Below are 27,761 nucleotides of genomic sequence, written 5' to 3' on the forward strand. Positions count from 1 at the left end.
ATTCCAGATTTCATAAGGGGATTGGTCACTCTTTTTATGAGGAATTCTATTCAAAATTGTGTTTGCTGCAAGGAGGGCTTCACCCCACAGATTATGTGGTGCACCAGAACTAATTAACATGGAGTTAATCATGTTTTTCAAAGTTCTATTTTTACACTCAGCAACTCCGTTTTGCATTGGAGTATATGGTGCTGTCGTTTGATGTATGATTCCATGAGTAGAACAAAATTCAGCAAACTCATTGGATTCATACTCACCACCTCTATCAAACCTAAGAATTTTAATTCACTTGTCTAGTTGATTTTCAACTTCAGCTTTGTATATTTTGAACATATTCAAAGCTTCATCGATCTTTACTGTTAATCAAATAGACATAACAAAACTTGCTACAATCATCAATAAAAGAAATATAATAGTTCTTTCCTCCTCGAGTTGGAGTTGATTTAAAATCACAAAGATATATCACTGTGAATTAATCCAAGGACTGCATTTGTTTTTCCAACAGATTTATAGGAATGCCTTGCATATTTAGACTCGGTGCAAATTTCACATTTAGATGTATGATTCATTGAACATTTTGGCAAAAGGCCTAAACTAACCGTTCTTTGTAAAGAACGAAAGTTAACATGGCCTAATCTAGCATGCCATAATGTAGATGACTCAAGCAAATAAACAGAAGCACTAGTGCTAGCATTCTTATTAATAGCATCAATAGGTAGTATATTAAATTTGAAGAGCCCCTCAGCTAGGTAGCCCTTTCCTACATACATCCCACCCTTGGTGAGTACAAACTTATCAGATTCAAAAACTAATTAGAAACCCTTGTTGCTAAGAATAGAACCAGAAACTAGATTCTTTCGAATCTCAGGAACATGCAGCACATTTGTAAGTGCAAGCTCTTTGCCAAAAGTGAGTTTGAGAACCACTTTTCCTTTTCCTTCAACAACAGCCGTACTAGCATTCCCCATATACAGATTTTCTCCACCAGAAACTTGTTCATATGTTGCAAACAAATTCTTTTCAACATAAACATGTCTTGTTGCTCCTGTGTCAATCCACCAGTTATTGGAATTAGTCATTAAATTGACCTCAGATACAACAGCAACAAAGTGATCCTCTGCAATGTTTGCTTGGTTGGAAGGTCCAGCGTTCCCATCCTTCTTGTTGCGACAGTCCCTTGCTCTGTGTCCAGGCTTCCCACACACCTAGCAGCTTCCGTTAATTTTCTTGAAATTTTTAAACTTTGGTGCAGTGAATGCTTGCTTTGCAGCAGCCTTCCCTTTGTTTTTTTTGAAGCAGAGGACGCTTTCCCTTTGAGGTGCTTCCTTCAATGATGTTGGCTCCTGCCTCCATTGACACATCAGTCTTCTCATTTTTGCAATGATCTTCTTCCACATGAATTTTGAGAACCAACTCACCCAAATCCATGTCCACAGTTAGATGCTTAAGGTATATCTTAAAATCCTTCCAAGATGGAGGTAATTTTTCAATAATAGAACCAACAAGAAAATTCTCGTTTAGTTTCATACCTTCATCATCTAACTCATGAACAATGATCTGGAGTTCTTCAACTTGCTTGACAACAGACTTGGCATCATTCATCTTGAAATTAAGAAACTTCCCAAAGACAAACTTCTTTGAACTTGCCATTTCAGACTTGTACTTTTTGTCCAGAGATTCCCACAACTCTTTAGCAGTCTTGAATGATGAATAAACATCATACAAGGTGTCATCCAGAGCATTCAGATGTAGTTTCTACAAAGAAACTCGTTGTTATTCTAGGCTAGCTTCTATGGCCTTCAGAGTTGCATCAGGAATATCTCCCTCTTTTGGTGCTTGGGGAGGCTCAGAGGTAATGACATTAGCCAAGTTAAGAGTTGTTAGATAGAACAACATCTTCTGCTGCCATCTTTTGAAATCAAATCATGTGAATCTCTCAGGCTTCTCAACGTGTGACTTTACACCACTTGAACTTGATTGATCCATTTGAAAGTTTTTCTATCTTAGATTGTAAGGAACAATCAATTAATATGAGATATAAGTATTATTGAAAAACTGGAATCAACACTTGCAGTAGCAATAATATATATATCAGAAACAAACAAAAGCTAATATATATTAAAATATATGACATATGTAGTCAACACGTTATTATCAAATCACAATACTAATAATAAAGTATAATGATTCAACTACAAACTATAATATAAGATTAGTAAAAGCAACTACTATTATTGTATATATATTACAACTTCAACAATATTATAGTATATCTATCTATATTAATGATGTTATCAAGCATAAGTTACAATTGCAATAACAATTTTATATCACATATATCAAGTATGTAAGCCAACAAAACCTTCCGAATTTCAACAATAATGAAATCGGATACAACCAGAAGTAATAAGATAAGAGTAGGAGTGAAATTGGAAATCACTAACTTGTTTAGATTGATAGAGGCTTGCAAATGCAATCTCCTAAGACAGAAAATTCACCCTCTACACCTTGTGCAATAGATTCTTGGATGCCTATCTTGCAGGATACAACTATCAATTCGACTCTTTGCACGCAAAGTCGAATTCTAACAAACTTTACTTTATGTTTCTCTAAGAAAGAAAAGAGGGAAGAGAGTTGGAGGAAAAAATTAATTCATCTGGTCTGGTATGTTGTCGTGTTTATAAAGAGATGATCTGAGCAGTTGTGTCTGATCATTTCAACAAACCGTTGTAACTGGTGTCTGATCATTTGAACAAACAGTTGAAACTGATTGTTTGAATTTAAACTATTAGTCTCATCTCTTCATTGTAACTAACTTGTCTTATCCTAACTGATAATACCACAAAACCAAAAGATGCAATTTTGTTTTGCTTCTTTCGTAAGTCATCAGACCAAGGCTCACCTACTAACACAGGTGACTAAAATATATGTTCGATGTGGGAATTAATCCAACAAGTTCCAACAGATATATCAACTTTCACACCAAATGAGAGAGAACGATTATTGTACATAAAAATTGAAGTAGAAGTTCTACATATAAATGTAAAAGCCATAAATTATCTTGTAAAGAAAGCAACTAGCAGTATTATAGCATAAAGAAGTTCAAGGACATTAACAGAAAACAGGGGAGGTACTGTCATCTTCTCAACAAAGAAATAAATCCCTATTTTAGCAAACCATTGATCACAAAAGTTATAATATCCTTTAAGTTTTACATTTAGATCAGGATCGATGAAATAACAAAACATAACTCATAGAAGCAGAATAGCAGATGAACTGAAGCAGCAACAGAATTGCAGCAGTCCATATAATCAATCAAAATATTTCATTTTCTGCATTCATGAAATCACCATAACCATTTAAAGCATTTGCGCCCAAAAAGCTTCTCAAGGACCTAAACCAAATACCCACTCAAACATGTAATTAAATCTAAATAACCCAAAATTAAAAATTCTGCAATCAAAAGCATAAAAGGAAAACATAAAAATCAAAAGGTAGTACAACAGCTTAGTCAATTACTACAAAGCCTTGTACATTAGTTGACTAACTGAAAAAACCCATGATTCATAAATTAGTCTGGCTCAATCCATACCTTTTTTTTTCCAAAACCAAGAAAATAAGAATAGGACATTAATTTGGAGGTATTATAACACACTTTATCCACACACAATCATATCCATCATAATATGTGACCCGACGAACAAATAATTAAACTTGAAAAATCAAACAAATAATTCTTGGAGCAAAAACAGGACCCAAAGTGATTGAATTCACCTTCCTCTAAGCCAATTTTCACAGCTTAGGAACTTCCTCCATCAATCGAGCCTTGACCCGATGAACCTCCGCATTCATGGCAACCACAACAGCCCTATTACTCTCCAATAATGCCATATCCGCTTTCTGAACATTTGAAAAAAATCAAACACGCATTTTCTGAGCAACCAAACAAAAAATGGAAAGAAAGAGGAACCTGTTGAGTGGCCTGGATCAGGTCCTCGAACTGGGCATAGAGGCGAGCGAAGGCATTGTCGGCGTAGTGGTTGAGTTGGCCCTGCTTCTCGATGTTGTACTTGTCGTATTTCCTGCATACCATTTCGACTCAGGAGAGGATGTCGATGACGCTCATTTTCTTTTCCTCTCAGAGAGAGACATAATCGATCATCGCGAGAGAGAAGAAATAGATTTTCTCTCTCCTTCCAGAGGCATTGCATTTCTGCTCTTTGTAGATCTGTTGCAGAACGGGGGGAGAGAAAGGGAGAGAGAAAGATGGAGAAGGAGACGAATAGAGAGAGACAGATAAAGAAGGAGGGAGACGGAGAAGGAGGGAGATAGAGAGAGACGGAGTGACAGACAGAGAACAATGGAGACGGATGTGAGGACCGTTTTGGTATAAATTGGGCTTCCTTCGAACACAAAAAAATAAAAAACCTAGGTCTTAAAATTAGTGAAAGCCCAAGATTAGACATTATAATCATTTACTTTTAAATAAAGAATGCTACTATTTGCATACCTTTTTTTTTTTTTCTTTTTGCACACCCCACTTAAAAAAAAAAAAAAAAACTAATCAAAGAAAAAAGACCAAACACACCCTCCCTCTCTTTCCCACTCTCTCATTCCCACACCCAACACACCCCCCCCCCCCATCAATTCAGACCAAAAAAAAAAAAAAAATACAAAACCAGCAACCCCTCCCCTTCCCTCACCGGTCACCCCGACCATCTCCCTCCCCCAGCCCAATCTATCTCATTCTCTCTCCTAAAGCCACTCTTTCCCGAACCCACCATCTCCCTCACTCTCTTTCTCTCTCCTGAGCCTCACTTTTCTTCCTTGACGCCGTCGGAAACAATGAACTCACCGAAGAAGATGGTGGTTGGTTCGGTAATAAAATTTTTTTCAAGTGGTGGCTGGTACCGCCGAACAAAACCATAGGTTTCGGCACTGGCCCGCCGAACCAGCCACCATCTGCGTTTTTTTTTTTTTTTAAGGTGGAGAAAGAGATAGAGAGGGGGAAAGGGAGAAGGTAGTCGCAATCGGAAGGGCAGGGAGAGGGTGGGCTGGGGTTGTTGTTGGAGCTGGACAGAGACAGAAAATGAGGGAGGGGGTGGTCAGTGAGGGAGGGAGGTGATCAGGGGGTGAGGGAGAAGGAGGGGCTGGGAAGGGGTGGGTCGGGGTTGTTGTCGTCGGAGTTGGACAGAAACAGAGGGAGGGAGGGAGGGAAGGAGGGAGGTGGCCGGTGAAGGAGAAGGAGGGGCTGGGAAGGGGTGGGCCGGGGTTGTTGTCGCCGGAGCTGGACAGAAACAGAGGGAGGGAAGGAGGTGGTCTACTGGTCGGTGAAGGAGAAGGAGGCCGGGGCTGGGAAAGGGTGGGCGGGGGTTGTTGTCGCCGGACAGAGACAGAAAGGAAGGGAGGGAGGGAGGTGGTCGGTGAGGGAGGGGGAGGGAGGGAGTAAGGTGGTCGGTGAGGGAAGAGGGAGGGGTGAGGGAGAAGGATGGGCTGTGTATGTGGTTTTTTTTTTTTTTTTTGATAGGGTGTGTTGTGTTAAATTTTGTGAAATGAATAAAATAGGGGCATTAGGGTAATTAGAGAGGTGTGTTAAGAGAGTTTTTAAATTTTAAAAGAGGATAAAGGGTGTGTAGGAGAAAAAAAGAAAAAAAGGGTGTGCAAAAAAAAAAAAAAATGATGTGCAAATAGCAGCACTCTAAATAAAAGCGCCTCGTGTATAAGCACTCCAAAATAAGCCCTTATGTTATTCAATTATTTCACAACAGTTTGTTTATTTTTCGCTTACACGAGTTTTAGGCTGTTTAGGGTAGAAACCCTGCAACTAAACCCTGTGACCCTTTCTCTCTTTCCTCACTGGAATTTCCAAAGATTAAAGAAGCAGTGGTAGCCAAGTGGCTGTAGAAAACCCAAATAAAAATAATAAAAAACAAGAAAACAAAACAAAAGAAAACCAGAAACCCATCATATCTGATAATCGATTGGGTGATCAACCATGGCGAGCAGTAACAATGGCGGAAGCGGAGGAGAAGATCAGGATCTGCAACAAGTGGAGGAGCTTAGCAAAACCCTTAAAGAAGGAGAAAGAATTCTCGCGCCAACCCGACGACCCGACGGTACGCTCCGCAAACCCATCCGGATTCGGGCTGGATATGTGCCCCAAGAGGAAGTCGCCATTTACCAATCCAAAGGTGCTTTGGTATGATATCATTCCCTTTTGCTTACAAAACTCAGGAATTCTTCTAACTCTTATGCAATGTTTGGCTGCTGAGAAATCAAAAGAGAAGGGAAAAAGTATAAGAATTTTATAAGCCCATGTTTTCAATTAGTTTTTCTGGTTGGTGGAAATGTTCGAAGTTAATGTATTGCCTGTTATTTGAGTCCAAGAAAGTTGGGTTTTATATGAAAAGTAGGGTTTCTGTTTTTGTAATGCAGTGGAAAAAGGAGATGGCCTCGCAGGCTGGACCTCCAGGTTATGATGATATTTCTGTGGATGCAAAACCCAAGACTAAGTCGGTAAAGAGGAATGAAAGAAAGAAGGAGAAACGGCAACAGGTATGTCGGTTACTGAGCTACTGCCTGAGCTTTATTGCACTTTGTGTTTTGTTCTTTTATTTCTCAGTACACATTGTTCCTGGTTAAACGGAATTTGTAGACTTTAGCTAAAATCCTTTGTGCTTTGGTTTGTTGTGCAAAGTTAGAGAAACTACTAATAATTACAATTTTTTTAGTTTAATTTGTGTTTGTGTGTCAGAGAGGGGTTGATGGCAAGGTTCTGCAATCATGCTCTTCATGAAGCCAGAACTTTTGTGTGATTTAGGAGAAATTTAGAAGTACAGACAACCTTATTTATGTGTGGCCGCAGGTATTTTCAGGATGACTAATAATGTTGGCACCAGACTGAGCAAAATACGATGTAAAATCAATGAAGATTTTAATAATGAAAACTATTAAGACTCTCTTCAGTTTAGCCCTAGCTGACTCAAACCCTTTGAATATCTAATTACTCTTTTTTCCCTTAAATAGGTGCCAAATGGAAGCAAAGGGACAACCTTTATGCTCGCTTCACATTTCTTAATTTTCACCCTTGCAGTTCGCCAACATTTAGAAGCACTGAAACATGTCTGGCAATGATAAAAACCAAGCCTACGTATCTGAATCATAATTCTGTATGGATGAGTGGAGCTCTCTTGGATTAGTCTTACAAGTAGCACCTTCATTAGAAATGGTACATTTTCTAAAGATTAGGTTGTCCATTGTTAGAATACTAATCAGTTAAGAGTGAATAAGAGGAGAGTGCTTGATGTTAAATCTTTTTATATGGCTATGTTGAGGTGTTTTCATGCCCTTTTCCTTGGAAGGCAGATTCCCCTTGTCACGTTTTCTGTTTGGACAACTTTGAGAAAGATCATAGCTTTGGATTATCTGGTCAAGAGATGGCATGTGGTTCTTAATTGGTGTTTGTGTAAATATACAAAGGAGAACTCAGAGACTGTAACTACCTCTGATTGCATTTTCCTTGGCCCTCATGGGGGTATATCTTTTCTCTCATGGGAAATCAACATGAATGGTAAACAATTTTGAATTGTGTACGTCTTTCTTCTCCCAAAATATTCGTAATAGTTCTCCTATCTATTGTATTCCAAATATCCTAAATAGAAGCTTTCAATTGATGGAGCTTTTTCTATTTCTTCAATTAAACTTCTTGAGGGTTTCTCTGGTATTTTTATCTTAACTCTTAGGAAAAAATACTTTAGTTATACTTTCGATAGAATATACTTCCCTTTTTATTTATTTATTTTTTTTCTGTTTTCCTTTTCGATAGGTGTGATTGATGTGATTTGCTCTAGGGGTGCTGCTACTTGTTTCACTAATGATTGGGTGGTGCAGGTTCTCCATTACAGCATTTTTTTAAAAGATGAATTAGATAGGGATTTGATTGATGCTTTAGGGAAGTAAGTTTTAAGGGTGGAATTAAGATGAAGTAGTGGTGGTAACCAATCCATTATATGCTGCTTAGAGGTGGGGGCTGGGCGAGTTTCCAAGTGTATTGGGATTTAAGATTTTAGAAATTATTGGCATATGCTCAAGGTTGAAGGAGTTTAGAATTTCTAGAATATGTAGGCTGTGAATAAAATAGGATTTAGAGGCAATTAGGGAGCTGATCTTGTTAAATTTGGTTGCAGAATTTTCCAGCAAAGGAAATTTAGAGCTAACGATTGTAGATAGTTGGGTTTTTGATGTTTTAAATGCAAAAGAAGGAGGGTTTAATTTGGGGTTGTAAAGAGATGTGAAAGGAAGGGCATTGCTCAGGAATTATGAAAAGTATGGGTGGACAATAATGTGAACAATAAGAGAGAAAGAAAGAAGAAAGGAAGAGAGTAAACGAACTCAGCGGAATTCTTAAATTGATCCAAAGACTCAACTTCATTGCTCAATACACCAATAATTTCTAAGATTTAATAAATGATATAGATATTAAATTGACTTCTCTAGGACTGGGATTCCTAATTTGACTAGTACACCAAGCTATATAGGTCAAATATAGGCCCATGAAGTATGGTTAGTAAGGTATTTTTGTGAGTGCTTCTCTTCGAAATGCTGAAGTTAGTACCATCTTGTTAAAAGCACAAAAAAAAAAAAAGTGTATCCTACATATTTACCTAACACCACTTGCAGGGAAGCACCATTCTCTAACCCCAAAAATCACTTTTGTCTATTTCAGTCAAACACTGCAAAGAGTGCTTTTGGTTATTAGAAAATGCTTTTTGTCCTGTCATAAGCTCTCCCAAACACTGCCATTGGCAACTAAGGTTGATGCTGATAAATTGCCTTAAATCTCCAAAATACACGCATTACTTAATAGACCTGATGAAAGCCACATATAAAATAAAATATACTGATATTCTCTCTACCGTGAAACTTACTTTTGGACCAGAAATTTGTTGATGTTGTGGAACTCAAAATGTTTATTTTTTTATTTTTGTCCAAAAAACATTTATCTTTAAGCTTAAAAAAAGAAAAGGATATTTCCTTCTAACCAATCTAACACTTTTGTATCATCATTATTTTCTTCATTTTCTTGCTCATCTATTCTATAGAAACGAGATTAGATTTCTTCTGGAGAAAATTTTAGTGATTTCCATAACAGAAGAAAATCAATGTTATTTAGTACCCCTATTTTAAGTTCACCCCTTTTAGGGTTTTATTTGGGGTGTCAAAAGGTTTTAAATATTTGAAAGGCCCCAAAAGTTTTAAATATTTGATTGGGGCAACTGTGTGATCCATCCCACTCTAGATCCACCTGTGCTTCTCGATATTATACCTTGCCATTTTACATCCTCAACTTCCAGCCCTTCTGATTTTTTCCTTCCAGGATAGAAATTATGATTTAATAATGTTTCAAAGGAGCAAAAAGAATAGGTAAGGATCCATTTTTTCATCCATGTGTTCAATGACTTATTTAATAATGAGGAATCATCTTTGTTCTTGTTTGCTAACAATGCAGTGGAAATAAAAAACACAGTTATTTGGAAGCTCAATCTTACACTAACAAGTAAGAACTTTTCTTTTTAAATGAAGCAAAAAATGGTTTTCACAAAGGACATACTTTTTCTGTTCTGAACTCAGGCATTACTCTTAGTTGAAAGATAATTATAGTTTTTGGCATCAGTGTAAATAATACCAAAATAGTAGTTCATTGTGATTTTCAAAGTCGCTATTTTCACTCAAGCTTCTTGTTTTCCTTTGGTTATCTCTGTCCTGCAGGCTGCTCTTGAAAAGGAGAAAAACTTGGAACAAATGGAGGGTGGTGGGGAAACAAAGGAAGTAGAGGTACCCGTTGAAAATTTCGGTAATGTATCAGGATCTGTTGAGTCATTGACAACTCAGATGAACGAGCTAGGTGTCTCTTCTAATCCTTCTCCAGTTACCCCTCCGCCTGACTCAACAGAGGATTCGAATCCAGAAGGTCCGGTTCAAGATGTTGATAAAAGAATTCGAGCTCTTAAAAAGAAGGTATTATATATCATCCATTTACCTTGGCCTGGAAATGATATTGACTATCTGTGTTCCATGTTCTAGTAGGACTGTGAAACTGCTTTGGTAGTCAAGGAAATATGTAGCCCATTCCTTTTGGCGTGTCATAATTTTCTTCCTTTTATGTCAAATTGTCAATTAAACATCACAATCTTTGGGTGCCTAATATTCATGTCTTTTAAATAATATCCTCTAGTAGAAATGTAGAATAATTATCACGGCCAAACACTTGAGAATATAAGATCGTAAGGTTATAAAAAAATTTGTTTTATTGAAGAGTACTTGAAAGAAAAGAAACCAATACCATATGATGGCTTAGTAGAATAGTAGATGCCTTTCTTTTGCTTTAAATACTGTCCAGAAATCAGGTTGCCTTGAAATTAAAAATTAGCGAGAAGAAAATGTGATGATGACAATGATTGGAGTTGTCAGCTTATTTTTCGTTTGACAAAAGTATTCTTGGTTTGATGACAATACTTAGCCAGCCTTCATCTCATTTTATTCCTTTCCTGTCTGTTAGATGCCTGCTTCATTGTTAGTTATATAAATTAGTCCTGTGTACTGCAAAGTGATTACAGATTTTTGCCCTCTTGTTGTAAGTCTACAGTTTTGTGTTTGAAAAGTTATGCACTATGTTTTCACTTACATGAAGGATAACTTATGCAGATTCGGCTTACAGAAGCTCAACTACAGAAAACTCATAAGCAAGATATGAAGCCAGAGCAGTTGGACAAGTTGACAAAACTGGAAGATTGGCTTAAGGAGCTAAAGCTTTTGGAGGATAAAAAGAAGGCTGAATTGACTGCATCATGAATGAGGGTCTGTGTTAGTATCAAGAAACCATGTTTTTTTCCATTTGTGTTTTTCTGATGAAGACATGAATGCTGAATTGTGGAAACAAGTTCATCTATTCATACTGTGCTCTAATCAGCTTATATTGTGCTTTATATGAGCGTATGGGTTCCAATTTTGCACCTTAGCCACCACTCATAGGGTATACTGTACCATGTCTATTCATCTCTATGGTGTTCATTTTGTTGGTCTCCCCTCAATTTTTTGGCATGCCTCATGTGATACATGTATCTTTGTTGTGGTATTATAATTGTAACCTGGTGTTTTCAGATCAGTATGGTCTTTTAGTCCTAACCAAGAAGATATCTGAGGTGAGAGCCATATCTTGCTTATGGGTCTTGTCTGTGATGTGATATACAAGACACTCTAATGGCCATAAGGTGTGTATTAATCATATATGTATTTTTTTTTTTTTTTGGCCAGAATCATATTAGTCTGCATTGATTTTGTATATTAGAATATGGCTAAATTGACCATCTGTTCTAACATCTAATTTGGGTGCCTTTGGGTTTCTTTTTTTCTTTTAGTCGAAAGGTGCCTTTGGGTTTCCATGTTGTCCTCATTCTCTCATGTTCAGCTAAGAATGTGTTGGCAGAGGAAAAAGGCATGGCATTATTAATCAAAGTCGCTATGCTATCCAATTTGGCCGAGTTGCAAAACATAGTGATATGATTGTGAAGAATAGATAATCCATTTTGGTCAAATTTCGTTTTTGGTCCTTGTAGTTTGGGTCAAGTTCCATTTTGGTCCCTTTCAATTGTGTTAATTATGTTCATGTACTTTCCTAATAGGTGAAATTTGAGAACACATGTATAATTTCGTCAATTTAATCAAAAATAGTATGTGCATGATTCAAGGTATTTTAGATTGTGACAATGATGTTAAACCACCCAAAAGCCTAAAATACTCACCCGAGTGCTTCACATGCTATTTTCGTTGAACAAAATTGTCGAAATTTTGCATAGGTCTTCAAATTGGAATTACAAGCACAAAATAGACAATTGAAATTAAAGGGACTAAAGTGAAACTTGGCTCAACATACAAATATCAAAATGAAATTTGGCCATCCATTTTTGGTTCTTTTTGCAGTTGTGCTTTAAAATACCATAATACTAATGACAGGTAAACTGTGCTATAAAGTACTTTCATATCATCCCGTACGGGTTTCTCTGTCTCTTATTTTCCATTAAACTACTTCCCTTCATTTTGTGATGAGAAATTCCCAAACGAAAGCTATCCTTCCATCTGATGCATTATCTAAAGGGGGTTAAACATTGAATTATTTATACTTATACTCAAGGTTTATCGTATTTTCATATACACTCTAAAATTTCAAAAATTACACATACTTTTTGAGGTTTTAAAATTGTTGCACATAATCCCTTGTAAGATAAAACACTAGGCCATAATAAGAGGAGATGTCCAAATAAGAATGTTGGAGGGGTGCAAAGAGGTCGTGTGAACTTTTTAAAAGAAAGAGAAAGAGTGAGTGAAGGAGTCAATGCAATAAGGGGAAGAGGGTTATGTGCAACAGTTTTGAAACCTCAAGGGGTGTGTGTAATTTTTGAAATCTTAAGGGATATATGTGCAAAGACGATAAACTCGGTAAACATGCTACAGATTTCATAGTTTCATTATTGGATTAGCTTATTGTCACACCTTAAAATGGGGTCTAGCACTTTGGGCATGTGGCAACCCCATATTGGTCTTTAATCTCGACATACTCTCATTAATCCTAAGTAAGAACATGCCAAGATCAAAGATCAATGTAAAACTTAAAATTTAAATAAACTAAACTCCAAAACAATAGGGAATTTTTTTAAATTTTTAATAACAAATAATTAGAGTAATACCGAAAATGAAAACTTTGTAAAATGGTGAGCTTTTAATTATTTATTTTCCAAGATAAATCAATTTCCAAAAATAAAGATAGACTCTTTGTTTTAAAATCAATAAACAAGACATCTAGGAGTGTGTATGGTTTGAAAAATCAAACCACAAAAGCATAACCGTAACCAAACTAACCTTTTCGAAATAGCCAATTTGATAACCAAAATCAAACCAAGCCTAGCCCAAGTCGACTGGTTTAGTTAACCAAGAATATCGATTCGGTTGGTTCGGTTATCCGAAAACCGGATAACAACTGATATACCCTAAACGTCATACCCTATACTATATACCTTATCGCATATACTCTTATAGCATATACTAGTATACTCTATACCAATTACCTATATTATTATACTCTATACCCTAAATCATATACCTTTAATTATAATTGTTTTAGTATATATATACCCTAGTAGTATAGTATATATATACCCTAGAAGTATAGTATATACAAACTATAAATTATAGACTAATCCTGTAACGACCCGACCCAAATTTTTACAAGAAATTTAAATTTTTATTTAACTATGTTTTTAAGAGATATTTTTTAAGGTGTGGAATTTCATTTTAAAGATTATGAGATTTATTTGGAAAATAATAAAAAAAAGGGTTTTGATTTAAATATTTATTTTTGTTTTAATTTAAGCTTGACCAAAAGTTGACTTTTAAAATAAATGGGTTTTCGACTTTGACCTTGGGTCCATTAGATAGGTTTCGATCCCCCGAGTTCATAGACACGTAGCACGCTTCGATCCAAGTTACGGTTTGAAAGTTATGGGCGTTTAAAGCGAGGGGCAATTTCGTAAAATGACAAAATTGGGGTAAAAGAATCAGACTTTCTAGAAATTTCTCTCTCTCTCTAGAATCTTCTCTCTCTCCCTTTTTATTCTCTTTCTCTCTCTCACTCCCGCACACCCCTCTTTCTCTCTCTCTTCTTTCTTCCGCACCCCTCCCCGGCGCCCACAAACCAGCAGTCACCACCCTCGCCGTCGACCACCACTCGCCGGCCAGCCTCACCAGCGTGACCCCACCCCACCGCGCCGACCACCACCCCCCAGTCACCCCTTGCAGCCCAGCCCACTTGCGCGAGCGAACAAGGCCAGAGGAGGTCCATTTGCCACCGCCTGTAGTCGCCGGCCATTCTGGCCACTTGAGACCTCCGGCGAGCCTTCCCGACGCCGCCCATCTTCCCCGACGCCTCCTCCAGCTAGCCCAGCCACCTCTGCACGCGAATTCAGCCCGGAAAGGGGAGTGTTGACCGCTAGCTTCTCTTCCCTTCTCCGACCAGTTTTCCGGCGCCAAATCACTTCCGTCTTAGGTGGGTTTCGTTCCTTTTTCTTTGGGTTTTCATTCTCTTAAGCTTAGGTTGATTAATTTTGAGTAATTGGAAATTTGAAATTTTGGGAATTTTAGCCATTTCGGGATTTCTTTGGGTTTCTGGATTAGGGGCGATTATAGTTGTTATTTTGGGCAATTTTATCTCTAGGAAACCAAATGGATGTTTGGAAGTAAAGATTTAATAGATTTGAGAAGTTGGTTTTGTAAGGATTGGAACCCATTTCGGGTTTGCTGAGGATTGGCTCAGTCTTGGGGTAATTTTGGTGTGGTTTGGACAATCTCATGTTTAGGAAAACCGAAATTGGATGTTAGATGTGAATGTATTTGAAGATTGAGAAATTTTTGGGCTTGAAACAGCCACATTGGGCAGCAACCTCTATGGTTTCGAAACCCCCACTGATAATTCATACTTTTAGAGTATTTATGATAATTGGTTGATTGGGTTATCGTTAATAGTCACAGTGATTGTGGTTAGGTGGAACCGGGAAACCTTAGGGGCGTTTGTGGAAGTGTTATTGGTCGATTCGTGTAGATCGTAACCAATCGCATAGGAACGAAGTCGAGTGGGACGTTAGACTTTACGCACACATCCTTTAGAGGTCGTAAAACCGAGACTAATCTATATTTTGTTGTTTAATTATAGGCGAGACGACCGTGGCTCGTGACGATCCGGCGGAGGATCAAAGTTAGGATTCTCACTGTGAGTGGACCTTTCTTCCTTAAAATGATTTATGAAATTTGCATTTTTATCTTGGTTAATTGAATTTGTTTTAGTAATAACAAATGTGAGCGAACTTTGGTTTTCAAATAAATTCATAAAAGATTTCATTAATTCTGTAATGTATGATAGCTTAAATTTGATTTGGGATTTGAAGAAAATGTTGGATTTCGGATTTCAATGCTTCATAAGAAAGTTTTTTTTAAACATATATTTACATGTTGGTTTTAGTGAGTTGTTGGACTTTGGGAAAAGAATTTAATTTCTCATTTTATATACAAGGTTCATTTAATATTTCAGTTTTGTCGAAAAGTATTATTTTGATTTATGTATATCGATTTTTATTTGAATTTCGTATGTTAGCTTATGGATTTTAAGTTCCTTTTTGGGAAAATATCTTGATATTTATTCTTGGTGGAAAAAGGATTATGATTTGGTTATGGAAAATGGTTTTCAAAACCACCCTTTGCAGTACCCTACAGGTTATCAGATTTAATAGGTCTTTGGGACCCATCACGATGCACATATAGGCTTTGGGCCGTGTGTCGGGATGCTTCGCCCTTTGGGGGCCGCTCTGCGTGCACGTACGACCAGGATTTGCCTGCACGTGCTGATTTTATTCACACGTGTGTATGGCCAGGATATTGCCTGCACGTGTTGGATTTACTCCACACGTGTGTATGGCCAGGATATTGCCTGCACGTGTTGGATTTCACTCCACGCGTGTGTATGGCCAGGATTATTCAGGGTATATAGCATGGTGGAAAATAAATTTGGTTATTTTCAAAAATTATCAAATATGTTTTTAAGTGAGGGATTTCTTTTGAATTCCATCAAGGTTGTTGTTACGATGTTTTTACGGTTTGGTTGTTTTAAGAAATTGTTTTCTTGAGAAAATATATATCGTTTTATGAGATTCTTTAAATTTAAATAAACTTTATGGTTTTAAAACTGGGGGATTTCAGAGAGTGACGAGAGGTCTTGGTGCTAAATGTGGTTTTGAAAGATTTTCTGAAAAAGAAAGTTTACTTTTATTTTCGTTTTTATTAAACTGTCCACTCACTGAGTTTGTCTCACGGTTTATTTTCTTTTGTCTTAAATTGTTCCCCCCAGGTAGTAGCTTTGGTGGAGGTCGAGCCAAACGCGTCGAGGCATAGCATCCATTTTTTCATTCCCGGACCCTGTAGGCGCCATGTTTATTTTTGTAAAAACTTATTAGTAGCTCTGATAACCACTCCTAAGGTTTAAGTTGGATTTCTGTAAAATTGTTGGGTCTGAGACCCTATTTTGGCTGTGGTAGAGGTGGTTGCTGTTTAGAAGTGCATTTTAACAGGTATAAGAATTCTGGGTTAGTCCATTTTCAGGGGAGGTTCTGCCGAAATTTCGGTAGGATTTTCTTTAAATTTGGATTCCCGCAGGACCTCTTCGGGTTTCAGGGTGGAATCCGGGGGCGGTCCTGTCAAATCCTATATATAAAGTATAAACTATACTATAAACATATACTATAAACCTATAAACTTTACTATAAACTATAATAAATATATACAAACATATATAAATTATAATAGGTATAAACTATATAAACTTCTAAACTATATAGTAGTATAAACTATAAAGTATATAAACTATAATAATCATATACAAACATATATAAACTATAACAGGAAATTTGGTTTACTCTATAATAGGTATTGAAATCATATATAAACCAATTAATATATAAAAATGAACATATATTATAAGTGGTGGTTTGGTTCGGTTAAAACCAAAAATTTCAATATTGAAAACTAAAACCAAACCACTCATCATTGGTTTGGTTTGGTTTGTTATCCGAAAACAAAAAAACAGACCAAACCAATCCGATCGGTTTGGTTCGATTCGAAACTCGATTTTTCGGTATTTTTGCACACCCCTAAAGACATCTAATAAGAAATTGAAATCCAAGTGAGAGTGAGAACTTTAATTTAAAATCTAATTTTTTTTTTTTTTATATTTTTTTGTGTAAAATGAATCAACATAAAGAAGTATCAAATATTAAATAAGTAATTGAGTCATACTAATCCTTAAATAATCAAATTCACAGATTTCTCAACTAAAATAAAAATAGATAGTAACAAACTCATCCATGATTGGGTCATCTTCCTCATCACTTGAATATTTGGATGTGGGTGGTGTTGGTATGCTAATCTTTGGTGAATTCTCTCTACTTCCAAACCTTCATCCTTCGTTATCCGAAATCTCTATGAAGCTAACCATTCTTTTGTCCTAAAAGTTTCCTGCAACTTAACAAATTGTGTAGAGGTGAGCATCACCAAAACAGCTGATCACACACTCAACTAGTCCAACAAAACTCAATTAATTCAATACAATCAATTCAATAACAAGTAGGATATATCAAAGGCTTAAGTCCATGCCGAAATGGCCATTGCCAAAGAAAATAAATTAATAATCAAATGGTAACCTATTTAAAACATTTAAATATAAACCAAAAAATTATTTCTTTGAAAAATAAACATATCCATTTCAAAAATCGAAACCACAATTATACAAGCACAAGTATAATCAATTTCAATGCTAAAAAATACAATTTTACAAGCATAAAGTCATGGCTATAATTCCCAACATAAAACCATGCCTTTTCAGGTTGGGTATTATCAAACCATCATGCATCCATTTTTAATATGTATCCAACATCATTAATCTCATGAAATGCATATGCATGTTAAATTAAATAATGATGCAAGCGTACCTTTTTCTCCATGACATTGCAAACCTGTCAAAGTTCATAAACAGTGGACTTATTCCCTCATTTGTAAAATTAATTACCGCTATCCCTCATATCTTACTAAAGAGTAAGATCTATATATGGAGATGTTCTTTCATTGAAGTAAATAAAAACTCATTTACTTTCCCTCTAGCATATTCTTTATTTCTCATAACCACTCTAGACAACACATGTATGCATACTTTTAGGGAATTGAACCCAAAGATAGAGTAAGAACTATACCCCCTCATCTCTAATTAGGAAGTCCAAACACTTAAACCACATTAGTGTAAACATTCTTAATTCAATAAATATGAATTCTAATGTATGCCTTGGCAGCCCCCATGCAAAGCATGACTGCCCCTCAATGCTACATATGTATAAATGATGTCATATGAACATGAAATGACAATCCAATTATATAATCAATTCATTCCTTTCATTAATCATATAACATGTTTTATATCTCAATAAGTATAAAACAATATAGGCAATTAAAAAAACAACCAATTTTAGATTTAAAAAGCTTAAATCCGAAACCAATAACAAGGCCAAATAATCACATATTTCTTTTATTTGTTCAATCCTTTTTTATCCTTTAATCTAGTTTTTGAACTTTAGAACCTCCAAAATTAACAACAAGGTAAAAATTCATCCTTAATATTTTCGGGTACCACCAATTATGCAAGTCCTAATTAGTTTTAAGTCTAGGTGATCTAATACCCTTGCAAAACCACATTAAAATAACATGTAGTTTATTACTTTCCAAAATAAACCAATTTAAGTCCAATTAGAACCTTAAATCCTAAGCTAGTTTCTTTAAAACTAAACATGCAAACCTAGTAATTAAATTATCAAATAAATTCACTTAAGTCCACTCATTGATCCTAGAACAAATAGATTAACTCATTTCATCCTCACAATGCAAGTTGAAGTCATCAAGATGCATATCAAATTCAATTAATTCTCGGCTTCAAAGCCAATTGATTACCACATTTTAATACTAATTTAAAAATAAATAATAATTTCCTTTCAAGGTCAAATAATCTATTCAAGTCAAACATGGCAGCCAAAAGTACATCAAACAAATTAAAACATTACTTTGAATCCAAAACAAACATTTAAAATAACAAGCACATCCATTAAAATTATATTGAAACATAGAGTTTAGAAAGGACTAGCTCCCCCTACCCCAATTGAAGCTTCTCGTCCTTATGGTGATCCACCAAACTGAAAATCAATCTCAAAACACAAGGGAATTAGATTTTACATCCTAAAACTCAATGGGGGTTTTCTAGGGTTTTGATGTCGTATTGTCTAAGTTAAGTGGCATCTGAGACCTCTAACCTATAAATAACCATCCTATGACTTCAAACAAGTTCTAAATCATGTATGCAAACATAAATGGAAATTTAAAAATCAACACATAAGCCTTGGCCGAAAATAGGTATGCTGAAGCCTAGTTTTTATTCAAAACCATGGGGTTTTGACAACCCAAATTTCATTCCATAAGTAAATAAATTCTCTCATGCTCATAGATCAATCCTATGAATGATTTGTGACTTGTGTGAACCAAGCATTTAGGCCAAAAAGCCTTAATAACAAAAATGGCATTTTTGAGGTATGTTTGTTCCTTTAAAATCGCAAATGGGCAGCACCTACTCCCTGATTTTTATAAAATCACAAAAAAAATAATTGGAATGAGTTTTTCACAGGCATTTAGAAGACATACAAACACTAATGCAAAAAAAATTTCAAAGCAATTGAAGTTGTGCAAGTATGGTTTTTGAAAGCCCAAAGTCCACACCATGCAGAAAGATGATTTTGCTGGATTTTTACTGTTCACGCGAAGAAAATGCTCTTTTCGGGTTTAAGGCTCCAAATCAAGTAAAACCAATTGGTATAAATCAAAAATCAGTCCTACAATCTACCATGATGATTTCAAATCAAGTCTCTAAGTAAAATAAAATCCGAGTATGCAAACCTCAAGAATTTTCTTTGAAAAAGCTAAAGAAAATAGGCAGATTTTAGGCAAACTTTAAAAATGCATAACTCACTCAATATAAATGGGATTTGAATGATTCTTAGCTTGAATGAAAGGTGTATATGTCTAGTTTTATGAACAAAAATAGTTTTGCAAGATTACATCCCGATTGTTACAAAAATCAATTTTTTGTGATGCAAGGTCAGAAAATCCAAAAATAGCCAAACAAGGTTAGGTTATGAGACTCTTGGATATTTTTTTGGATGCACTTAACCCTAGCCATTCAACAAGGTATGAGGGTATTAAAAATCAAACTTAGAGGGTAGGGTGAGGGTTTTTACCAATTCTTGCTGAGTTTCCCAAAGAGCAATGCAAGTTGAACTTCTTCTTCCCTTTTCTTGGGTTGACCTTCCTCTTTGGCCTCCCTCTTCTTCTTCTCTTGTTCTCTCTCTTTCTTTAACTCTTTCTTTTTCTAGAACTCAAAAATTTCGTGGGTTGTTTGGTCTGAACAGGAGTTGATTTTATATAAGGGTTCTTGTGTCTGTTGAAGGGAAAACTGAAAAGACACTTCCTTTCTTACGTGAGAAAGGTTTCTGACAAAGTTTTGGGCTGTTTGTCAGAACTTTTGGTTTCCCAAGAGGCTTCTAATTAGTTGGCCAATCCCTTTGACCCTTTTTAATTGAGTGTTTAGCCTTAGACTCTAGATTAAACAGCCTAATAACCAATAAAAGGTTTTTACTTAACCCAAGTCAATTAATTAAAAACTATCATGACTTTTTATTGGGTATTCTTTCCTTATTGTCGAAAATCCACTCCATCTCCAGCCCTAGTCATATCCTTCATGCCATGCAATAGCCATCATTTTAATTTCTTGCTCAAGTAATCTAAGTTTCTAGCCCTAGTGGTCTAGTTTGGTCAAAGAAAATAGGGTTTTAAAGTCAATTTGCAACCCTTGATATTTCTAATTGTCAAATCATATTTCTAAACAAATTATAAGTCACAAACACAAGCAAGGGTGTGTGTGTGTGTGTGTAATCCGAAAATGGTCACCTAAGTAACCAAATAATTATTTAAAATCATGTTACTTAAATTAGGTGCCTTAAAACAATTCTTGGATGAAATAAAAACATACAAGTTCTTTAGCATTCCTTTGGATTTCGAAATTACCAATTGAATGGTCAAAGATCATATTCATCATCCAATTAACTAAGTGTAAGTAATTAAGTCAATTTAAGCAAATATAAGAGTGTTTTTGCATTAAATCCGAAATCACCATAAGTATATGAAAATAAATATGGTTCAAACAAGTGACATAATTTCAAATAAAGCATTTAAATAAATGAAATTCCATAAACTTGTCAATATGGAAATAAATCCACATTTGTGTTTGAAAGAAGTAACAATTAATTTCTAACTAATTTCAATTAGCCTAGTAACACTCATAACCCAAAATCAATAAAATTTGGGGTATTACACTTACATTACCAAAGGTTAGAGAAATGTTGTAGATCTGGGACTAAAAATCCTTTTTATGTTTTCAACGAGAAAACAAATATCAAACTTTGATGCCTCTGCCAACAGAGTTCTTGAAAGCAAGATTCTAGTTCTTAAAATCCCAAACAAAAACAAAATTGCTTCACTTAATGTTGTGAACAGCTAAAGGCCTGACAAAATCCTAACCCCACGGTATGAAGCCTCAAGAAAACCAGCTAAACCCCTCAGGCTTACGACCAATGGAATGTGTATCACAAACAAGTCAGAGCCTTTCGGTCTTTGAGAACTCCCGAAGTCCATGTAGGCCATGACCCCTACCAAACAAGATTTAGGGCTTTTGTTCTGCATAACAGGCCAACCACTTAAACAAGCCAAAAGGATATGTCCCTCAACCCATCGATCAATAGACTTTTGCAACAGACAAAAAATGAACCCTAGATGCATAGTACTCCCACTTTGATGACCGAAGCCTCAAAGAGAATTTCTGATAATTAATTGTACTTTCCATGGGGGGCATGCTCAATCTAATTAAAAAAGCCTAGAATTTTTAGATATTTGCTGACATTTGGTTAATAGAAACAGTGAAATTTGTTACAGTAACCAAAGATTTTACAAAAACCAGAAATACAACAGGTCAACACATATGGACCAAAAGTTGAAAGTGCAATAAGTTACAAACATCAGCAAAGCGATAAACCTAACTCAAAAATGGTGAAACGGTCTGCAAGAGAACAGGGGTAATTAACTACTGCAGCACCATTGTATTTCTTAGCAGTGCAAAGACATCATCATTCCCCACAACCACTTTCATTACTGTTGTATTCAAATACATATGGATCTCATATCAGCGCTTATGAGGATTCAACACCTGAATCAGCAAGTCCTGGAACATAGAGATCGAATTCACCAGGGCTCCATCTGCAAATTAAGTGAAGTCGGAAGGTAGCCATCTTGCTTCCCAACAAACGCTGTGTATGAATTAGGTCACTTGCATATTAGTTTCTATAATATTGTTTTTTAATGAATTTAAAAATTAATAGAAAATACATAACAACAGACAGCAACAGGAACAATAAGGGCAGCAGTAAAAACTAGAATTAGGGGTGGCATGGACAATATTAAAAAATGCAACATTTTGTGTGCTTGAAACTCAAACAAACAATTCTCAAAATAAGAAACTCAAAACTAACAAAAACGAAATAAAAATAACTATATATATATATATATATATATATATAGGCAGGATCAGGTTCAGAAGTCCAGAGCAGGCTGGCATTTTTTTGCGCTAGACAATCATCTGGCAAGCCATGGCCAACGGTCAATCAGTCGGTCAATGCAAAAAAAGTGAGCTTGAACAATATCAGATGAACAATATCAGATTTCATATATATATATATATATATATATATATATATACAGGGAGCTTCAAGTGTGGGATATATATCCTAAATGGCATTGCCCACTTACTCTCAAAGTAAATAGAAGATTCTGATCATTGAAAATAAAAGTTATACCTTGCTTGCATGGAAAAATGGATCTCAATTTGCTGATTAATGGAAACAAAATGGCATAATGCAACTTAAGTTGTATGCAAAACCAATATTGTCCAATGCAATTTTATGTATTTGAAACTTGAAAAGATCAAGAAAATAAACAAAATCTATATCTCCTAAATGGCATTCTACACTCACTTTTAGGTACATAAAGCTCCAGATCACTTCAAAATAAAAGTTGTACCTTTCTTGTGTGGCAAAATGGAACCCAATTTGAAAAATTGATGAAAAGAATGGCATAATGGAACTTAATCTAGCATCACAACATTTTGGGCTAATCCAAACTAGGATTAAAGGTGTACATATTTATATTTATATATATATATATATATATATACATACACCAAATACAGTTGATGGAAACGATGTGTGCATGACAAAACAGAGCACTACAAGTAAACCAACAAAGGATTCCCAGGTTTATAAAAAGAAAAAGAGAGAGAGTGCATTTTGGGCTAATCCAAAACAGGATTCAACAAAAATAGAGTTGATGAAAACAAGCACTACAAGTAAACCAACAAAGGATTCCCAGGTTTATAAAAAGAAAAAGAGAGAGACTGCATTTTGGGCTAATCCACAACAGGATTCAACAAAAATACGAAATAGAGTTGATGAAAACAATATGTACATGATAGAACAAAGCATTACAAGTAAACCAATAAAAGGAGAAAAGTCATCCTATTCCAAGGTAGGGAACCTAATACCAACAACAACATAAACTTCCAAGTCATGTAATATGAGAATGAAACAAACCAGTATCCGAGCTGACTCAGGTGACAAAGGCTTTCCTTCGTCACAAACAAGGAAGTCTGAAACAAGCTCCACAACACCTGGCAAGCATAAATAACATAAAATGGTTTACATTTAGTCTTTTCTGGCATGCATACAAGGACTAGCAAACATAGAAAGCAAATAGGTACCCTTGTTCAAACGAACAGGCATCCCTTGTTTTCGTAGAAAGGGCTCCATCTCATGGGTGAACTGCTCCAAAGGACCCTCCTTAAGCTCCACCTGAAACATTAAAAATCAAATTCAAGAGGTCATGATAGGATAATTGAAAGTTATCAAGTAACCTAAAAGCTATAACCTCAGAAATAACTCTAGTGTTTCAACCCTAACACCACAACTGTATGTCAGAATCCTACAGATATCAAATTCTACATCTTTCCTACAGATATCAAATTCTTTATCTTTAGCTACTAAAACCAAGCCAGACACCAGATTGCAGATATATTTGACTGCTAAGATCCTACATAATTTACTTATAAGACTAATTACACCATAAAAAATCTCAAATACCTTCTCTGTCGCAATGCTTCCTGTCCTTGCAAAGTCATATTCCTCATATTCATTAAATAACCTGCAAACATAAGAAAGTGTTAAAAATACAAAAGATTAAACCAGATGTATAACCACTTAGAAGAAATTTAAAAATTTGAAACTTCAAAAAGTTAATATTCCAACTCCCGAGGCACACCTAAAGATGAGAAAAATTATATTTTGCAAAATAATAGAAGTACCAAAGCTCTTCATTATTTTCTAGTTCGCCTTGGCTTTATACACTTGATCCCAAGAAGCATTAAGTTCCTCAATTTGCAGGCCACTCCCCAATCCTTTGTATGATTTGTTCATTCAAAATTAACTATTAATAAATTCTTTCTTTTCCTTCCAAATGAATTTAAAAATTATAAGGAAAATAACCATAAAAGTTACCCCAATATTCATTTTTATTTCCACTATTTTTCCAGGGGGTGGGGTTGGAATGTCAATGAGGTTTTTACAATATAGATAATGATGTATGTTTTTGTATCCACATCAAGGCAAAGCTCAAATATCGATCTCATATAATTGTACATCATACATTCCATTATATTTCAATAATGTACAAAAGTGGGAAGTGACTTATAAAACTTCATATCTGCCATCTTCTCTAAGTAGATAATCCAAATTCCGCAAACATAAGCTTGTAAACATGTCAATCATTGGACAGTTACATTGCTTAAGGTAAACAGAAAATAAGCTAAATTTTGGAATTCTACATTGAATGTTATTCACAGTTTCCTTTTTCTAATGTTTTCTTGAAAACCAAAAGAAACATAAGGAATTGAAAACACCGAAAATATGAACTTATTACCTTTCAACCTCTTCCTTTGGCAAATTGGTAAAACAAAGTCCAGTATCTCCATGCAGAACCTAAGAAAAATCAACAAATGGTGCAAGACATGAACTTCAACTAAAACAAAAGAGGACACTAGAATCCTTGGCTGCATAAAAGGCTTACCTTAGAAATTTTGTACATGCCCGGTCTGATCTCATCAGAAGAAGATCGACCTAGAGAAATTTGCATGACCTTGTTTGAACCAAGGAAAAATCTGAGAACAATAACGAAATCACTCATCATACTCATGCTCATGATGTTGAATTCATGATTGAGAAACTTTAGAGCATATGTGAATATACTTCAAGTTGGTAAAATTACTTTACTACTTTTTTTTTTTATAAGAAACAATCTTTCATTAAACAAAAACAAACCAAGCAGTGAACAAGTTGTCCACTAGCCTATAAGCTGCTACTAAAAATAAAGAAAAGACAAGAAAAACACATAAAATTACTTTACTACTGACGTCTTAGGATTATGAGAAATGGAACATCCAATTTGATTATCAAGAAATATTGAAATGTAGTCAAAGTAAATTCCATTTAATACAAGTAGTGGGACTTTTGACACATATAAATAGAGCTATTAACTCTTTGATGTCATAATTCTTCTGAAATATAACTGCAAACAGTCGTACTCGACATTAATTAAGTGCAAACATCAAACTGCACAAAAAACCTATTTCGATGTTATTAACTGCAGAGATAAGTAGTAGTACCAACTCACTGTTTCATGGAATTTCTAAATGAAAATTTTTACTTCAAATAATTGCATATTTACATTAGCACAAATAAACTGAAATAACCGTATGAGAACAGTCATTTTACTCCATAAACAGGATTAGTTTTCTCAAAGCTCAATTAGAAAAGAAAAATGACCACTAAGACGAAACAATGCCTTCCTCAAAATACCTGTTTCATAGAATAATCATAATTCCAAAGCTAAACAAAGAAAAAGACAATATCATCACACTCAAAATAAGATTCCCAACAAACATACAAATGAATCATTTGTGCAACTTTTTATAGGAAGAAGATCACTTCTCAACCAACAACTCGATTTTAAGTATGTTTGGCTGCCACTATAAGAGCGATTTGAAATCATTTTAAGCCCTTAGAACTTGATTTTGGAAAAAGCTACAATTCCCATCTTTTCCTGAAGTTAAATTTTTCCACAGCTTCAAAAGTCTCCAGCTACTGCAAACATCTACAAATCCATAAATGTTTCTCATTCTGTGATATCTTATTTGTTAGCTCAAATTGTTTTGGATAACGAAAGGAGGCAAGAAACAAAGAGGGCAGAACTAATCAGCAGAAAACTTTCTCTAGGCCCACATTTTACGTCTCTTTAAAAGTTGAGAGATATGGAAAGACTTTGAGAGTTTTAAATGTTCAGATTACAAAAACACCCCTATCCAAAGATACTCATAGCTTATTCCTTGGACAACCAGAAAAGCACAAGGAAGTTTTAGCTTCTCTACTTCTCTCTGTCATATCTCTTCTTTCTCAACTTAAATTTCCAAACATACTGTAAATAAACGGCACTCTCCTCAATTAGGAGCCAGATGAAAGTAAATGAAATAAAACATTGACACAAAGTTTTAGTCAACCCAATTAAGAACCTAAAACTACATGGTCAACTGGGGTTCTTAATTCTTTTGGGGTCCAAAAAGACGAAAGTTAATTCTTTTGGGATCCAAAAAGACAAATCAATTGCACCAAACTTCATAATGCAGGTTTCTTTTCTTTTCTCTAAATTTCACGACATATGTACTGAGTTACAACAAAAACAAAAGGGGCATTATGAAAATGAACTTGCCTGCTGGTTGATTTGAGCTGCTCTCTGAATTCCTTGAATTTGAGATTTCGCATGTTCTCAAAGGAGAACACATAAACTGAATTGTAATCTTCAACAGCTTGCCTTATCGCATTTACTATTGCTTCTTTATGTTCCCTTCCCTTCTTCTTTGTCTTGGATAATGTAACTGCATTCACAACCCCAATCAGTTATGAAATGGACCACAACACTATTCATACCATTCTCGGATCCAAAAGACCAATCATTCAATTGCTTGCAAGGTGAAAGAGTCGAAAGAAAAAATCAAAATCAAAATTTTTATAGTATTGATAAAGTCTTCGTTACTGAAATTTCTAGTTTCTAAAATTTTACCACATTCTGTCAGCAGCCAAAAACTTGTAAAAAAAAAAATAAAAATAATAATAATAATAATAATAATAAAACATTGAAAACAATCTCGAAAGTCTCCCCATTCCTACTATGAAGATCAACTGCAGCAATGGACACACAGAAAGCGAATTCTCCCGAGATTGGGTCAGGTTTATATATCCTATAGCCTTTAGTGTGGGTTTCATATTGAAACCGCATAAACAGAGAAAAAAGGTAGAAACAAGTTTCAAAATTTCAAACTCAAATTCAGTTGCATGGTAAACAGAATGAAAAAAATTATGTAAGGCCAAAAAGTTATATAACTCTTCTAGCTCTCTAAGTTCTTTTCAATTCTTAACAATTATGGCAAACCCAAGTCTAGACTGTTATCTTTGCTTCTTTTACATAACTCCAAGACAAACCCAAGTCTAGACATGATGTTTCAGCTGAGAGTTAGCAACAGCAAAAATGTAATAATAAGAAAATAAAAGGATTCCAGTTTTCCTTAAATTTTCTCAGGAAACAAACAAGACGAAGAGAAAAGGTGGACCTGGGCGATCGCGCTTAGACTTTGGCATCTTTTAGGGTGTGGGCGGCTTCTCGTTAGCTCTCTGCTTTGCTTCTGCAACTTCACAACCCCAACGAGCGGCAAAAACCCTTTTATCATGCTACTAGGGTTTTAATTAAGCAGTGGAAGCCGGGTCGGTTAAGCCGGGCCGGGTCATAGGTGGATAGATAGAGTGTAGCGTTAAACTGTTACCTTTGATTTTAAGTTGGGTTTTTTTTTCATATTTAGTACCTGAACT

At 35.3% G+C, this 27,761-nt stretch overlaps 2 protein-coding genes, 1 long non-coding RNA gene and 1 pseudogene across 5 annotated transcripts; 2 read left to right on the forward strand and 2 right to left on the reverse strand.

Moving 5' to 3' along the window:
* Positions 1-1,205: 1,205 nt before the first annotated feature.
* Positions 1,206-1,986, reverse strand: LOC147280257 (uncharacterized; annotated as a pseudogene).
* A 3,791-nt stretch (positions 1,987-5,777) lies between these two features.
* PYM (partner of Y14-MAGO) lies at positions 5,778-11,732 on the forward strand. Of its 3 annotated transcripts, XR_015123404.1 has the most exons (6): positions 5,778-6,199; positions 6,436-6,555; positions 9,769-10,017; positions 10,705-10,857; positions 11,161-11,270; positions 11,418-11,732. XR_015123404.1 is itself a non-coding variant. In XM_086251141.1 (5 exons), exons 1-4 carry the CDS (start codon positions 5,996-5,998, stop codon positions 10,849-10,851), a joined length of 720 nt encoding a protein of 239 aa, XP_086107267.1. In that variant the 5' UTR covers positions 5,778-5,995; the 3' UTR covers positions 10,852-10,857; positions 11,161-11,732. The 3 variants fall into 3 exon arrangements, 2 of the variants coding, with proteins under 2 accessions (XP_086107267.1, XP_086107266.1); XM_086251141.1 differs by having other exon boundaries at positions 11,161-11,732; XM_086251140.1 differs by lacking the exons at positions 11,161-11,270; positions 11,418-11,732 and having other exon boundaries at positions 10,705-11,151.
* Positions 11,733-13,703: 1,971 nt separating this feature from the next.
* LOC147280259 (uncharacterized) lies at positions 13,704-16,027 on the forward strand. Its single transcript, XR_015123636.1, has 3 exons — positions 13,704-14,098; positions 14,762-14,818; positions 15,950-16,027. It is a non-coding gene; the product is annotated as an uncharacterized LOC147280259 (long non-coding RNA).
* Positions 16,028-21,622: 5,595 nt separating this feature from the next.
* On the reverse strand, positions 21,623-27,599 carry LOC147280260 (Ribosomal protein L10 family protein). Its single transcript, XM_086251155.1, has 8 exons — positions 27,506-27,599; positions 26,608-26,773; positions 24,913-25,003; positions 24,766-24,824; positions 23,931-23,991; positions 23,552-23,642; positions 23,385-23,461; positions 21,623-22,046 (listed from the first exon to the last, which is right to left on the reverse strand). The coding sequence occupies exons 1-8, from the start codon at positions 27,531-27,533 to the stop codon at positions 21,930-21,932; spliced, it is 690 nt and encodes a 229-aa protein (XP_086107281.1). The 5' UTR covers positions 27,534-27,599; the 3' UTR covers positions 21,623-21,929.
* Positions 27,600-27,761: the final 162 nt, after the last annotated feature.

Source organism: Dryas octopetala, chromosome 7 (genome assembly GCF_963921425.1).
Source record: "Dryas octopetala chromosome 7, drDryOcto1.1, whole genome shotgun sequence".
Classification (NCBI taxonomy): domain Eukaryota; kingdom Viridiplantae; phylum Streptophyta; class Magnoliopsida; order Rosales; family Rosaceae; genus Dryas; species Dryas octopetala.